General features: G+C 39.7%; 1 protein-coding gene across 1 annotated transcript in view; it reads right to left on the bottom strand.

The window, feature by feature from the left end:
* Nucleotides 1–16980, bottom strand: part of LOC121869004 — a 53536-nt gene that overhangs the window by 33143 nt on the left and 3413 nt on the right. The window contains exon 2 of the mRNA XM_042370066.1: nt 4946–5100. Coding sequence (XP_042226000.1) covers nt 4946–5100 — 155 coding nt within the window. The remainder of the gene's footprint in view (nt 1–4945; nt 5101–16980) is intronic.

A 16980-nucleotide genomic window follows, 5' to 3' on the forward strand; every position in this document is an offset into this window, starting at 1 on the left:
AAGCAACATTGAGATTCTGGAAGGAAGTTTTCCGCCTCAGGAAGAAGTCTATTAAGGAGGACTCGGGCGATAATCTTGCCAGCTACGGACAGCAGCGAGATCCCGCGGTAGTTGCCACAGTCTGACCGGTCTCCCTTCTTCTTATAAATATTGACCATGGAGGCGTCTTTAAGAGCTTGGGGGATTTCCTCCTTTCCCATATATTCTCCAGGAGAGAGTGGAGACAGCTGGTAAGCAGAGGTCCTCCTGCTTTATACACCTCGGCTGGAATTCCATCAGGCTCTGAGGCTTTGTTATTCTTCATCTGTTTGATGGCAGTAGTTACCTCATCCAGGGATGGAGGATAGCTGAGGTGAGTCAACTCTGGATGCTGAGAGACCTGCTGGGTAGTCAGGACATCCACATCGGAGTTTTGGTTGAGGAGCAAATGGTAGTGCTCTTTCCAGTGCTGAAAGGTGTCATGAGTGATTGGTCCATAAAATGTTTTAGTGTAATCAAAAAATTCGCCCATCTTGTATTGATCTGCAATAATTTTACATTTCACATGCTTTACTTTAAACCAGTCATTCTTTAGATTGCGACGTTTGCGCTTAACCGCCGCATTCTTCTTGCGGAAGGTATCAGCTTTGGCCCGAGACTGAGGGTTGTTCTGCCAGTCAGTTAAAGCAGCACATTTATCATCGATGAGTACATTAATTGCCGGGTCATTTTCATCAAACCAGTCCTGCTGCATTCTTTCGATCTGTAGGCTTTTGTCATGAGGGTCGAGAATACCCCATTCAGCACTGGGATTTGGGTTGTAAATTCTCAGGTTGTTTATCAGCCCATGTTCGAGCTGCTCTCTGAAAGCATGTGCTACCACTGGATCATCCAGATGCTTAGTATCAAAACCTCTTCTGGAGGCTTGTTGCCTTCGTCGTTTTGGGGCGACGTGAAGTGAGAGCTTGGCTCTGACGGGCCGATGATCAGTGTAGCAGAGGTCTGAGCCACGCATGGCTCGGGCGATGCAGACATCTCGGCGATCTCTTTCTCTGACAATGAGATGCCAGTGTTTGAATCGTGGATGTTGCCACGAACCCTTGAACTTGTCGGCCTGCCTAAACAAGGTATTGGTGATAGTGAGGTTGTGTGCAGCAAACTTGCTGAGGAGTAGGCCGTTGGGAGTACTCTTGCCTAGTCCATTTCTTCCTATGATTCCCAGCCAAATGTCAGCAACTCTGGCATTGAAGTCACCTAGGAGCACAACCTTATCTTCTCTTGGGATAGAGGTTAGCACTCTGTCAAGGTCAGCATAAAAGGCCTCCTTGATAACATCCTCTGCATCCAGTGATAGGGAGTATGAACTGATGAAGAAGGGGTGATGCGAGTGATTCAGTGGGACTTGGAGAGTCCTGAGACGATCTTTGATCCCAATAGGCATTTCAGTTAGCCTGTGTATGATGCGTTGACAGATGGCAAAGCCAACTCCATGAATGCGGTTTCTCTCCGCAGTAGGCTTAACCTACCAGAAGGTACAGCCAGACCCCCATTCTGTGGGTTGACCCTTGTATGGGAGACGGGATTCACTAATGGCTGCTATATAGATGTTATACCTAGCCAGCTCTTTTGCCATAAGGGCAGTTCTTCTTTCAGGACGCTCATTTGTGCCAGTATCCACAAGGGTCCTGACATTCCATGCAGCGACCAAAAAAGAGTAGTTGCCCAATCAGGTTGGTTCTTTAGGCAGGCTATGTTTAGGGCACCTTTTCTACCCCCCTCCCCATGTGGGGTGAGCAGAATGGCTCCTCAAGAGGGCTGCTCATTCACACAGACAGAACCGGATTACACTGCTGCCTAGATCCCAGTGCATAAATGACCATCTTATTTATGCCGCCCATGTGGAGAGTTGTGACTAGAGACTCCCGGCAGTCATCTCTGCCTGTCCCCGTCGCCACTTGTCTGTTGCCATAGGACATTTGGGGGTATAGGGGTTTTGATGATGATAAGAAGTATGATGAGCTGGGTGATGGCTGCGTGTGAGTTGATTTATGTGGTGAGGCAGGAGCACTGGCTGCAACCACACATCTTGGCTCTCCCTTTTCCTGATCAAGTGGTACAAGTGTTGCAACGACTGGGGAGAGGGAGAGGTTACTCCCTAGGTTAATCCACAAGGCAGCAATGCAATGGTTGGTAGGCGCCAGGACGTTTCCACATGCCAGTGGGCCTATGCACCGTTCCTGTGGGGCCCATCGCTGCTCAAAGATCCTCTGCTGGTCTAGCCTTGGGTTGTGTGTTGCCACGAGGAGTCTTGATGGTGAGGAGGCTGTGTACAGGCAGGGGAAGACTTATGCAAGTTGATTCCCTGTTCGCCACGAGGGCTAGCCAACGGAAGTAGCCGAAATCGAAAGAAAGCAAACAGTGCTTGCACCCTAACACTAACATAATGCTGCCATATTAGATGCATTACACCACCCTGTGTGCACACACACACACCTGGCACAGTCCATCTGTCTTCATTGTTTTGAAGTCAAATTACAAATTTATTTTTCTCTCTAATAATTAATATTTTATATACTGTATTATTAATGGTGAAACATACACCATAAGAAGCTGATCAGATGACAATATAATGAATAGATAAAAACAAACTGGTGATCAAGCCAACAGCTACTCCAGTCCACCATCTCTTGTTGATACTACTGGATAAGATCAGTTCAATAAGCAGGAAACACATTTTTTTTTACCCAAATAATGCTGAATAGTTTATCTAAAGTCTGGGTGAATAAGCGTATGAAAAAAAATTATATGCTACAGGCTTGCGAGGCGCATACACTCAGATACAAGGGAGGACAAGCGACCCGTGTGTGTGTGTGTGGGCTGACTGCATCAACCCTCCCACCCACCTCACTGTACTCCCTCCCTCCCTCCCTCCCTCCATCACACACCCTGCCTCTCTGCTTCCTTTGCCCTCCATAAATGTTTAATTAATAAGAATAAATAGAAAACAGAGATAAGAAGGAAACATTATGTCTGGGGAAAAAGTTATTTTCTCCTCATTCTCTCGTGTTACTGACCTGACCTGATGCAATAGCAGGTCACCCATTGTATATAAACTCTTCTCTCCTTATGAGTGATGCTGGGGTGGGGGAACAGTGGTCTCATATTACTGACCTGATGTATTGTCAGGTCATCCATTGTCAGGGTGGGGAATTAGTGGGTCTCATGACCTCAAGTATAATGTCTTGAATAAAGACAAAAGTAATATACAATACTGTAGTAGTTTATTAAAAAAAATATTTTATACAATAAATTAACTTGTTTATTATCAAAATTTATATGTACACTAGTCTTCAATGGAGATACTGTACTTTGGTTTAATCAGACTGTTATAGGCCTAATGAGAGCTAATAGGTAGATGACACTTGTGTAAACGTGGAGGAGGACGGGGGTCGTGCCTCGTTTGTTTATTATATTCTTGTATGATTAGCCTCTTATGATGGGTTTTAATATCAATAATGCTGCTGCTGTGGTTATCAGCATATACCTAGATCTCGCGCACCTACAGTGATTTACGTGCATACAGTAATTTGTAATTTGACTTCAAAATAAAAAGAAAATGTACAAGGAAACACACATGACATTTTTTGCACATTATAATACAAATTTAAAGGTCATGGTTGAGGACCCCAGACAATCGGCAAGTCCAGACCCCGTTTCCCCCAAATTGTCCGGACTTTCAAGGGTTTATTGTACTGTCTAGTAGTCACTCTGGTAGAGGTAAAAGATGAGTCATTAGCTTGATGGCCCAACAGTGATCTAATAGACTGTGTTTCTCACTCCCTTGTAAGTAGAGTAATACTCATATCTCCAGACAAGTTTGAGAGGATGTCAAATTTGTTGGTAGAAAAGTTAGAGTCTATTGGTAACTTTGAACAGGAGGCTATAAAAGGTGTGTTACTGAGTTGGGTGGCTGTCGCAGAGTAATGTCTTTTACAATATGATTGGCTGCACGGCTATGTTGCTTGTATTTACATGAATGTGGCATGATGTTAGCCGTCGTGTCACCGTATAACAAAAATGACAAAAAGACCTGCCACTTGACATAAATGTGTATCACAAGACACAACAGAATGCTTTAAGCAGTGCCACTCTGTGCCACCACCCATCTTGGTAGATAAGCACCATGTTTATACTTACACATAATATAGATACATTACCAAGAATCAAAACACACTTATACTGTACGTTGGTCACCCAGCTGACCTGAGCCGAATGCACCCGACTGTTTACAGCCAGACATATTCACTTTATCATTTGTGTTTATTTTGTGCCTTTGAGCTGTTATTTTATTGTGAAAATATCAAAAAGAGAAGCAGTTACCTCACTGGGTAATGGTGAGAAGAAGAAAAGAAAGCACCATTTATTATCAATAGTGGAGATGTGTTCATAAAGTTATTTTATTGTCAACACAAGTAACACATTAATAAATGGACATATATTGTACATTCCCAAACACCTACACGTCCATTAAGTCTGGATGTTTACTATACTGGTAACATAAGATACATAGTTTACATACAATCTTATATAATGACCATATAGGATAACTTACAGTATATATTGAGCACCATTAAAGAGTACAGTATGTACTTTATACTAGAGTACGGTACAGTGAAAAAAGTGAAAGTGGGTCCCATAGGCATGACTGCCTGTTAAAGACAGAGTGGACACAACACACTGTATACTAAGCCTTCAGTACACAAGGAGGCAGCATGGCCGGTACTGCACTCGACTGCATTCACTTCCCCAAGTTATAAACTCAGGTACCCATTTACAGCTGGATGAACTGGGAGCGCCCGGGAATCGAACCACCGATCCCCGGAACAGGAGCCAAGCGCTGTATCTGCTCGACCCCCTGGCTCCTTCTCCCTATACACTACTGAACATAAAGGCAAACACTACTAACCTGTATTTATCAATTAATAAGAGTCGCTCCTTGTCAATACAATCATATATATACTGGACATGAAAGGAGTCCCCAGTTTTGGGAGCCTCTTCTCCTTTGGACACCAAGTGTATTGTGTGTGGTCCCGTAGTTTCAGTCATTTCACCACCCCAACACTGAAATAAAACACACATGATTAAATATAATGTACTGTACAAGAGAGGTAGCCACTCTGAGGGAGACCCAAAGCATAAAATGCCTCCCAGCAGTTAGCTGGGAGGCAGAAAACAACTTTAATTTGTAAAATATATCTAGATATATATAACATCAGACTAATAATACAAAACAATTTAACCCTTAAACAATGACAACTGTAAATAGAAGATGAGTGCCTATTGTTCAACAATGATGGTGACCATCTATATAATCAGGAACTTTCACCGCCATAATCTTTAAATTTGGCGCCTGATTTCTGTTTTGAGTGATTTATTGTAACCCTTCCTTCCTTGTGCTGGTCATCCCCCCTCCTGTACAGTACAGGGGTCATTGCTATACTGTAGCTACTCTGTACCAGTATGTGCCATTCACATAAATGCCACTAACAAATACAGGAACAAAATTTCATTATATGTCAAGTGTCTCACACAGCTACCGTATACTGTACGTCATTGTCATCTGCATCATCCACTCTTTTATACTAGGTAAGTCTGTGTTTACCCAAATCTGACACATAAACAGCGTCAAAGACATCTATTATAATGTAAAAATAATCATAATAAGTAATGAAAGTGCCCTACAAGTGTTTAGATTCCAGCACGCTAAAATACATCAATCACCTCTGACACGACCGTGCACTAATGCCATTGTTATATGATGTAAGCAACCACAGAATTTGTAAAGTCATTCCAATGTGCTAGTCTACCTTATGAATAAGGAGAATAAGGTATACTGTACAGTAATACAGTAATATCTCCATATCAGATTCAGATTTGCCCCCGAGGGGGCTAGTTTATTGGGCACCCCCTTACATCCTGTGCAAGGTGAAGCGCAGAAGCGTTTACAGCGCCCAACAGGGAAGTATGAAAAGTTCATACTTGCCTTTATGACTCGTACATTAAGGGCGTAAAAGCCTGAAGGGTCATAGGTTCTGTCAAGTTACATAAAGTGAGAGAATGATGAGTGTGTGGGGGGAAAGTTCCCGGTACATTTTATCTGTTTATGGCAAAGTGTGGCAGGTCCCTAATAATGTCAAATGACAGGCCTGTGACTAGGAGGAGGGATCACTGGTCTGGGAGGGAAGAGGTGTTGGTAACGGCTGGGGACCTGTAGGAGGAGGTCATAGGGCAAGTGAGGATGTAGTGAGAGAGGGTGTGAGAGTCGGGTTATCTCCATATCGGGAATCCCTCAAACCCGGAACTCTCTGATAGCCGGAATTTAAATTTTCTCGGAAAATCATTCCCAAAGCCGAAATTTCCGGCTTTGGGAACACTTCCGGAAACTTAAGATAAAATTTTCGGGGATGGGGGAGTTTTTTCCCCCAGGTTTGAGAGATGAAAATCAGGCGCATTTTCTGGAAATTCAGAGAATATCTTCCGTTACCGCAAAATTCTGGGAATGAGGAATTTTTTTCGGCCTTTGAGAGTCGTCTCGTAACCCGGAAATCTCTCATTCCCAGAAGTGCTCTGCACCAATTGATCCAGCTAATGGAGATATCACTAAAGATATAATAATAAAACATAAGAGTGTAGGGGTATAATCTGTATGGGAAAATACAGTCAATAAATCACCATAACACACAGGCAGCTGTTAGAAGGATGTAAAGTGCCTTTGTTACATAGGAAACCATAAAATTTATGGACATATCATTTCAATGATCAATTGTGACTGAGAAATAAATAAAATTAATTATAAAGTAAGACAAATGAAGAGTGGGAAGTGAGTTGTGTGTGAGAGAAGTGGGGGTAGGGCATGGCTGGCAGGTGGAGCCTGTGACCCCTGTAATGTGGGAAGTGAGTTGTGTGTGAGAGAAGTGGGGGTAGGGCATGGCTGGCAGGAGGAGCCTGTGACCCCTGTAACACAACATTGCAGTATGCAATTTCACCATAATTCTCATATTACAGTTTTCAGACTTATTTGGTACCCGGTTAATAAAACATTATCATAAAATAATAAATCTTCCAGAAAAAACAAAAAACACACAACCTCATTTACAGTACAGGCACACCCCAATAACCGACCCACACAGGGACCAGGAAAAGTTGTTGGTTAGTGAATCAACGGTTATCAAAACAAACAATCCCATAAGAACTTAACAAATTCTGGGGGATAGAGACCAGCCACCTTCCAAATACTCCCATCTACCCTTGATATACTGTACAGGATATCTCTGTATTGGACATTGTCAAGGAAGAAAATAAAGCAGATATATAAAGCAGCATAATAAGCCTTACATAAGCAATGTAAAGCAGAGGCGGGAAATATAAAGTTGTTCGCAGGCATATTTCCAGCCTCTGCTGATGGCCGTGTAATATTTTAATATGATACTGATCTTTAAAATGTTAGTTTTTGCACAATGTATTATTACTGTTATGTAATTTGTCTTAGTATGCCTTATTGTGGGTTAAAACAAGTACCGTATTTGCCGGCATATAAGACACACCCCTATTTTACACGGATATATTGTGGGAATTTTTTTAGCATGTTTCATCATACTGTACATTTATTGAAAGTGATTTTAATGAGCTTTTATAGGGGAAAACATATGGTTTTATGCATGTAAATACAATACTCTATACAGTAAAGCATCCGATAACAACAGTTCGACCAACAACTTTTCATATATAAAACCCTAGTTAATTTAGAACCCAATTCAATTTACGTCCTTATTTCATTCGTAATTACGACCAAAATATAATAAAACTAAATAAAATTACACTTTCATATAAATAATAACTAAATCCCGATATGTATTATAAAAAAAAAAATTACCGGTACAGGTTGTACCTCTCTAGTCCGGCATTCTGTGGTCCGGAAGCTCCCGTGGTCCGGTAGATAGGCAGCTTTTTTTTTATATAACTTATCTGAATTATTATTATTATTATTACAGGAGTATTAAATTTTCGCCCATCAGGCCCCAATGTGGGTCAGTGACCTATGCCCGGGTGGGCTAATCCCCGTAAAAAAAACAACAACAAAGCCGCGGGAAATTAAGGTTTGTTTACATCCGGCAGTTCGGCTGCTCTCTCTCTCTCTGCTTGTACATACAGAGTACAACATTTAACCCTTCAATATATACGAGCAGTAAATAAATGTTGCTTTCATATTCTTATGTAGAGTAATGACGATATGTTTACACATGTGCGCACTTACATACGCGCAGTCTCACTTTTTTTCTTTACCAATAATGGTTAGCTACTTATATTGTTCCATTTATTAACATTAAATAACATTACTTCAAACAACCATATTAATTTTTTTACATTAATTTTACTACAGCTACAATCAGGGTCTTATTTTCTTCAGTTTTATATGTAGAACCAGTCAGTCACTGGTTTTGTAAACAACGAAAACAAAGCCGTCTCGTCTCCTCGTGTGTTTTAATATTCTACGTATTATTAATGAATTGCATTGCTCATTTTGCACACATGAACATTAATTCAATCAAAAAGACATTCAGTAATAAACAATAATGAATCCTTTGTACATAAGAGAAATGACGCTGTTTACACGATTGTGCACATCTGAACGTTGGTGAGCCGTTCAAACTCCTCGAAATTCGAGTTTCCGCTGTCAAAATTTTTAATTTTTTTTTGTGTTCCAATAAAAAAACGTTGAATTAAAAACTCGCGAAATTTGAGAAGCTACTGTACGACATCTAACCCTTCAATATGTCTTCAGAGACACCATGAAGCAGAGAAAGTGGTGCTAGTGCTTCCAAGCGTAAGCACAAGTCACTATCTATCCAGGAAACGGGTGAATTTCCAAGGTCCGGAAATTTCCATGGTCCGGCACCGGTCAGGTCCCGAGGTTGCCGGACTAGAGGTACAACCTGTACCGTAAAAAAAAATGAAGAGCGCCTTGAGCAAAGAAGCTGCCTGGCTAATGAGTGGTAAACAACAGTTGGAGCTTGGCGGGCCTTATGTATTCACGCATCTGGAACAGGAACAGGAGAAAAACTTTCTCAGGTTTCTTACAGCATTTTTGCATCCCTATTCAACTTGAGCAAGAGAGAAAGTGATGGTAGTGTTGGTTCAAAAGCTAATAGAAAGTGTATAAGCTTAGTCGAGAAACTAGATGTGTTAAAACGATATGAAAAAGGTGAGAGGTCTGTGGATATTATATGGAGCAAGCAATGAACATATTTTCTGAAGTGGAACCATTAACAGAACGAAGCATTAAAATTTAAATAAACGCAAATGACCTCTACATAAAGATGTATAATGAGAAAAGAAAGCAGCTGTGCAAGGTTCTTTCGACAGCTTTATTATTCGAAGGCCTAAACCACCAACTTTATCTACACCATCAAATTCAGCATCATAAGCAGCTTCCACATCAACTTCAGGTTCTGTCACAGTTTCAGCAACAGCTCCTTGGGACGGTTGGTGGGGGTGGGTGGGGGGGGAGGGAGGGACCGACCGACCATCTGTTACCCTGTGAAGAATTTTTTTTTTTTTATTAACTGAAGATATTTGTTTTAGCTCATAAAATTCATACAAATTACCCGGTCAGAATATAATTTACATTGCTGGAATTCTTATAATTTGGTGATCATTTTGAATATAAACATCATATATTTTGCATTAGACATACAAATTTTAGATAACATTTTTTCTCTGGGTAACTATGTTATCTTTTGTGCAAAATATATGACATTTATATTCAAAATATTCCTGGTCTTACAAGGAATCCAGCAATGTCAATTATATTATCCTAACTTTAGTTTGAGGTATTATTTATTACAAAAAAGTTAAGTATTCTGGTTTTCCCACACATCTCCTTGGGACGGTTGGTGGGGGGTGGAGGGGAGGGAGGGACCGACCGACCATCTGTTACCCCGTGAAGAATATTTTTTTTTTTTTATTAACTGAAAATATTTGTTTTAGCTCATAAAATTCATACAAATTACCCGGTCAGAATATAATTTACATTGCTGGAATTCTTATAATTTGATGATCATTTTGAATATAAACATCATATATTTTGCATTAGACATAAAATTTTTAGATAAAATGTTTAATCTGAGTAAGTATGTTATCTTTTGTGCAAAATATATGACGTTTATATTCAAAATATTCCTGGTCTTACAAGGAATCCAGCAATGTCAATTATATTATCCTAACTTTAGTTTGAGGTATTATTTATTAAAATTTAGTGGTTTTCCCCAAAAAATTTCTCAGAGAGGGAAGAGCCAGCAGTGTAGTATGAGAGGGGGAGGGAGTTGAGTCCATTATTTGAATGGACATTAACTTGGCGACTGTATTTCTCTATTTCTCTTAAGTATTACTTGTGTGCGTGTACCATCATAAAATTAAGATGTTATTTTTACTACAACATAGTTATGTGTCTTCAAAAAGTGGAGTTTGGGGGTCGGGCCGGTTTCTATTGGAATTAATCCCATATGTTCTGTTGTTCACTTAATGCGGATTTCACTTAACACGGGACCCTCTGGGTTCTATTGACCGCGTTAAGTGGGGTACAACTGTATATAACCCAAGCCACCCTAACTTAACCTAACTTTGACATAAAACCTAGCATAACCTAACACCTGCTGTCAGCGAACTACTGTTGCCAAGACGGGGGAAAGTAGCGAGTCATGGAATTGAGGAAATGGTGAAGGATTGTGCTGTGCAGTGATGAATCCTCTGAGCATGCTAAGCATACTCAGAGCCTCTTGTTCGTTTATTCATCTTAAATAATAAATTTACATTGATACTCTAAAATGCAGCCTAGCGCTTAGTAACAGCACTGTGTAAAGGAGAGAGGCCGGGGCTAGCTCCTCTCCCAAGCACATTGGTAGGTGTGGGTCATGCGTGTTGTTTACATTCTTCCGCTCGTGTGTGTTGCAGTGCTTCTGCTACCCGAGTGTTATAGACTTATAGTGTTATAAATATTCTACTTGCGATGGAAAGTGTGGTAGAAGAGGACACCTGTTTAGTTAAGGAACTGCTGGAAAAGCCATTTTCGAGAAGAAACATTTCAGAGAAAATTGAAATTGTAGGAAAACGTAGACCGTGTCCACGAATTCCAGGACTTACAAAGAAGCATACAGAAAAAAACAAAGAATATGTTAGGCATTTTAATATCACGCAGTACAAAAGCACGCATTGGTTGACTGGCTCAAATAAGTTAAACAAACTCTTCTGCTGGCCGTGTTTGCTCTTTTCAACTGATCACAATGTATGGTCGAAAACTGGTTTTGATAATTTGAATACTGTGTCATTGGCTATTTCTAGGCATGATAAATCTTTTAATCACATTAACTGTTTTCTGCAACTTAATAGTTTCGGAAGAACGAGAATTGATCATCAGCTTGATGAACAACAACTCGTTAGTGACCAAATGCACAATGATAAAGTTAGAAAAATCGGGAAATCCTGAAAAGACTAATTAATGCTGTATGCTTTCTAGCAAAAACAAGAACTTCCTCTTCGAGGCCATAACGAATCAGCTACGTCTATAAATAAAGGGAATTACTTAGAGCTACTTGTACTGATTAGCCATTACGATCCGATGTTAGAAATTCATTTGAAGGAATCAACTATTTTCCGAGGTACATCTTCCGCCATTCAAAATGATTTGATTGCTGCAATCAGCTACTTAATCACGAAGCAAATAAAAGAAGATATTGAGAAAACTGATTTTGTGTCACTGATTTTGGATGAGACGTCTGATATAATCAATAAGTCACGGCTCTTCTGTTTTTCGTTTTGTTGACCAAAACTGTCAAGTTCAAGAAAGATTTCTTCATTTTACAGACGTCAGCGTTGATCATTCCTCAGCAGGCTTACTGGAGCATGTTAAACACCTGCTGAGCGACTTTAACTGTGGGGGAAAACTTGTTGCTCAGACATACGACGGCGCTGCTGTTATGGCTGGTCAACAAAACGGTTTAAATAAGAAGGTACAGGAACTGCACCCGTGTGCTATATTTGTGCACTGTTACAGCCATTTGCTAAATCTGACGTTTCAGCAATCAGCAAAAAACATCACAAAATGTAGACAATTTTTTCAGACACTTTCATGTTTAGCAGCATTTTTCTCAAAGTCTTCAAAGAGAACATTTGCCCTTCAAGCTTTTCTTGAGAAACAACTACCCAAAGTAGCGCCTACAAGATGGAATTTTTCTTCAAGACTGGTCAACACCATGAAAGAATATTATGACCAATTGACCTCATTTTTCCATCACATACTTGATCAATCTGCAGAGTGGGACGATGACTGTGTTTTAAAGGGCCATGGATTTTTTTATTTCCTCCAGAAATTCCAGACTCGCTTCCTGTTGAATGTTTTTTCCTCGGTGTTTTCTTTCACGGATGTTCTTTTCGACATTCTTCAAACAAAAGGAATGGACATTGCCTACTGCTCCAAAAAGGTTGAAGAGCTGATTGGAAAAATTAAGAAAATTCATGAAGACGACTTCGACAGGATTTTTCAGGAAAGTGTTCCAGGAAGAAATGATGAAAACCCAAATAAAAGACCGAGAAGAAGTGAACAGTTAGAAGAAGCAGGCTGCAGAGATCTGTTCCATGAAATCTTGGATAACATTTTAGTTCAACTAAGAGATAGGTTCCAGACAGTCACACAGCTTGAATTCTTTCTTCTCTTTACTGAACAGCAACTTTTTTAAAAAACATTGTAAGCAGTTTCCTGACAGTGCAGTGAAAAGTTTGGAGAAGCAGTATGGATCTTTCTTTGATACTGTAAGGCTGAAGAATGAGTTAAGTGTTCTTTACGTTTCCCCAGAGTTCAAAGGTAAGCCTGTTTTCGATTTGATGAAACTCATGCATGAAACTAAACTCTATCTGGGAATGCCAGAAGTGTATAAACTTGCGAAGTTGATTGTCAATGTACCTGCTACAAGTGCAACTGCAGAAAGGACATTTTCTGCTTTAAAAAGGATCAAGACCTATTGCAGAAGCACACGAGGACAGGAAAGACTGTCATCCTTAGCGTTGATGTCAATTGAAAAAACTCTGATTGGGCACTTGAAAATGAAGCATACATTTTATGATGAAGTGACTGAAAAATTTATTGAAAAAAATAGGAGGATGGAGTTCGTTTATAAGTGAAAGCCTGAAAGGGAAAGAAAGGGGGAGAAGAAACCAAGGAGAAGGAGAAAGGTAAGACTTTTGTACACTTTTATAAACTAAAATACAATTAAATTGTTTTTTAATTTACTGTATTTCACTTTTTCAAATACTTTTCCTTTCCTTTTTTAGGCTATTTTAAATTTAAAAGAGAGAATAGGTAGCAGGCTAAGTTAATAATACAATGGCATGCAGAGGCCTCCTTGAAAGCTTTTATTATCATATTATCTCAAAATAGTATTTAATGTTAACCACCTAGGTACAGCACCACCCCCTCCCCGCTCTTAAAAACAGAGAGCAGGCTCAAGATCTTAGGTCAGGATTCACCACTGGTGCTGTGGTCTTAGTGAATGGCAGAACAGGTAGCGAGCGAAGTAGTGCTTGTAGTGGTAATCCCTGTTGCCAGCCCTCAGAACCCAGGACTATACTGTATATCCTTTCACAGCCATTCTACTGTTTTGGTGTGTTCTGCAGTAACAGGGTCAACAATGTTTTGGCTGTGGTTAATGGTCTCGTGGTTATAATCTAAGGGCCCCAAGTTGGATTAGGCTTTCCAGCAATCATGTAGATCGTGGTGCCTGGCTGGATAAATTTCTGGCACGGAGGAACTCGGGTTTCGGCGTCTCTTTTTTTTCAAAACGGCACAATGAACGTGCGGCCCAATTCACGCTTGATGCCACCACACCCAGACACCCTTCACTAAGTGGCCGTGTTGGAATTTACTCTGTCAAATTTACTTTAATCAATCTCTCAATACTTTATTTGGCCACCAATAGGTTCCTGAGTTTCCATCCAGTGTATAAAGAACCTACTGCAGAATTGTTTCCAGTCAACAACAGACTTAGCAGACAATGCCAGTTCAATTTCACAGTATTGCTGTGAAAAGTACTTTCTTAGAAAAACGTTTATAAATAAGAGTACAGTCGGCCCTTCACATACACGGGTTTAGCATTCAAGGATTCGCAAATACACGGATTGCCCCGCCGGAGGAATATTCTGTACATTGAAGTAATTGAAGTACATTCAAATCACGCACCATTCAGCGCGCGGCACCGAACACTGCACATCTCCCGCTACCTCACACACACACGCATAGAGCGTCGTCACCCCACGCTTGTGTTGACATCAGCATTGTAGTTGCAAAAATATTACATTTCCGTGAATGTATTATATCAAGCACAGTATGAATAGAATATCACTAACAGAACAGTATTTTAACCGAAAACTATTAAAAAAACGAGTAACATATCTTGAACATCGGAAGGTTAGGTAAAGTCTTTTTTTTTTGTCATGTATTTTATCCTATTTTACATTGAAATACATCATGTTTCAGCAAAACTACTATTTATTTCTGAGAATATATTAATTCAGGCGCAGTTTAGGTAAAATATACATGTGATGTAACAGTTTTTTAACTGAAAACGATTAAAAAAACACGTACAGTCAGTTCTGCTACAACGCGATAGTTGTGTTCTTGTAAAACCTCGCGTTGTAGAAATTTGCGCAATAGAAATAACAGGGCTTATGGAGAAAATAGGGTTAGGTGCAGATTACTTGAAATCGAAAAAAAATTAGTAGTTAGCCTAACACAAAAGATAGCACAGTTTAAATAAATGTTACATTCATATCTAATAATGAAATCATTCAGTAAATGTAACACAGTTAATACCACAAAACTGGAGAAATAGTTTGCAAAAATCACTGAGGACGCTTCAAAACAACCCACGTGTTTCAACTGTTCGTGTGATGGAAACAGAGAGCGCGAGTTTAAAACGCTATTAGTCCACACTGCGAAACATTATTTTTATTTATTTTATTCATACAGTATTTATGGGAACAGCTAAATTTGAAAAAAAAAAGGATGAAATTTATAGATTCCCTATCAAATAACACTTCACAAACAAAACACGTGAATCAATTGAACAAGTAATGTCGAACGTGAACTGTAAACACTGCATAACCCCGCGCCAAGCGACAGTACACTTAAAATGTTCGAGTGGAATCGTGTTACAGCCAACACACGTTCGCATTTTACAAATATCGTTCTTCTATTCATCAATCGCGTTATAGCCAATTCGCGTTGACAAAACACGCGTTGTAGCAGAAATGACTGTACCCTCTAGTCCTGTTCAAGGAGAAGACTGGGAGGAGCTGTTTGGTGCTGAAGACGATGACAAGGAAAATGATTTTGATGGATTTTAATGAAAATATTCAGAAATGTGGTATCGTAGTATTTATTCAAGTGAATTAGGATAGAATATTATTGTAATACAACAGTAGTGACGATGTGGAGAAGCGGAGGGATAGAGCAGGGAGGAGTGGTGACCAGCGGGAGCAGGGACGAGTGGAGATGCCAGCCAGTACATTACAGTATTAATTGTTTTTATAGCTCTTTTTGCATTTTAATATTAAATACTGTACATTGCATTTCAACAAAACTACTATTTATTTCTGAGAATATGGAAATGTAATATTTTTGCAGAAATGACGTACGCATTACAGTGGAAAGTGGGATAAAATTGTGACGAAAGCAATGACTTTCGCTTTCTTTCGTTCAAAAGATGTTACCGTAATCGCTTTTTGAATGGTTTTCAGTTGTGGGATTATGAGGCTAATGAGAGGATAGAATATTATTGTAATACAGTACAACAGTTTTTTAACTGAAAACCATTCAAAAAGCGATTATGGTAAAATCTTTTGAACAACGAAAGAAAGCTTACGTCATTGTTTTCGTCATGATTTTATCCCACTTTCCACTGTAATATGTATGTCATTTCAGCCAAAGTATTACATTTCCATATTTATTTCTGAGAATATATTCATTCAGTCACAGTTAAGGTAAAATATACTTGTGATGTAATATTTTAATGAAAATACCGTATCGTAGTTTTCTTTTGTTTCAAATTTAATTAACAAAGATTGGTGTTTCAAATGTAATGAACAAAAATTTATGTACAGTATCTATAAATAAACTTTAAAAAATGATAACTTTATGTTTTACATCGTCCTGTGCTACCATACCATGCATTTGGCTACTTTGGGCTTGCTATGATGACGCAAGAGATCTGCCCTGGCAACTGTACCGACACTCACAGCTGGTGGTGCGTTGGTGTGTCGTTTCCATTGTTTACTGGTAGTTACTGGTAAATATTTTTCAACCTAACGAAACTATTACCCGTTTAGAGGTTGACCCCCAATTTTTTGCCAAATAATTTGGCCTAAAAACTCGAACTACACACAGGTATATACGTTAAATAAGGACATGGGGGGGCCAGGGTTTTTTTTAGGAGGGGGGAGGGCAGCAATAGTACACAGATTTTTAACATTCACAGGTATCTCTGTTATCTAACCCCCGCGTATGTTAAGGGCCGACTGTACTGTACAACACTGGGTTTAATCTTGGCATTTTCAAGCCAAGTTCTTTTATAAACACAAGAACTGTAGCCACAACGCTCCAGCTACTTGTTTTTCTTTAATGTTTCTTGTTGCACTGGAACAAATTCCTCCTTTGTTGTACAACAGGGATTCCTGCAGTCTGGGCAGTCTCTGTTTAAATGAAGGGTGCCGTGGTCTTTGAAAAACCGAAGGGTCCGGTCGTCCGTCTCCCCAAATTCACAAACCACATATGACCGGCGACAACCTTCACACGCCACGCCGAAAATGAAACCAGCGGCTATGGCGTGCAGGAAAGCGGAAAGATGCTCCACGATGTGTTTTTAAATTGGTCAATATGATTGGCTGATTATATAT

Source organism: Homarus americanus, unplaced genomic scaffold (genome assembly GCF_018991925.1).
Source record: "Homarus americanus isolate GMGI-L3 unplaced genomic scaffold, GMGI_Hamer_2.0 scaffold24694, whole genome shotgun sequence".
NCBI classification, from domain to species: domain Eukaryota; kingdom Metazoa; phylum Arthropoda; class Malacostraca; order Decapoda; family Nephropidae; genus Homarus; species Homarus americanus.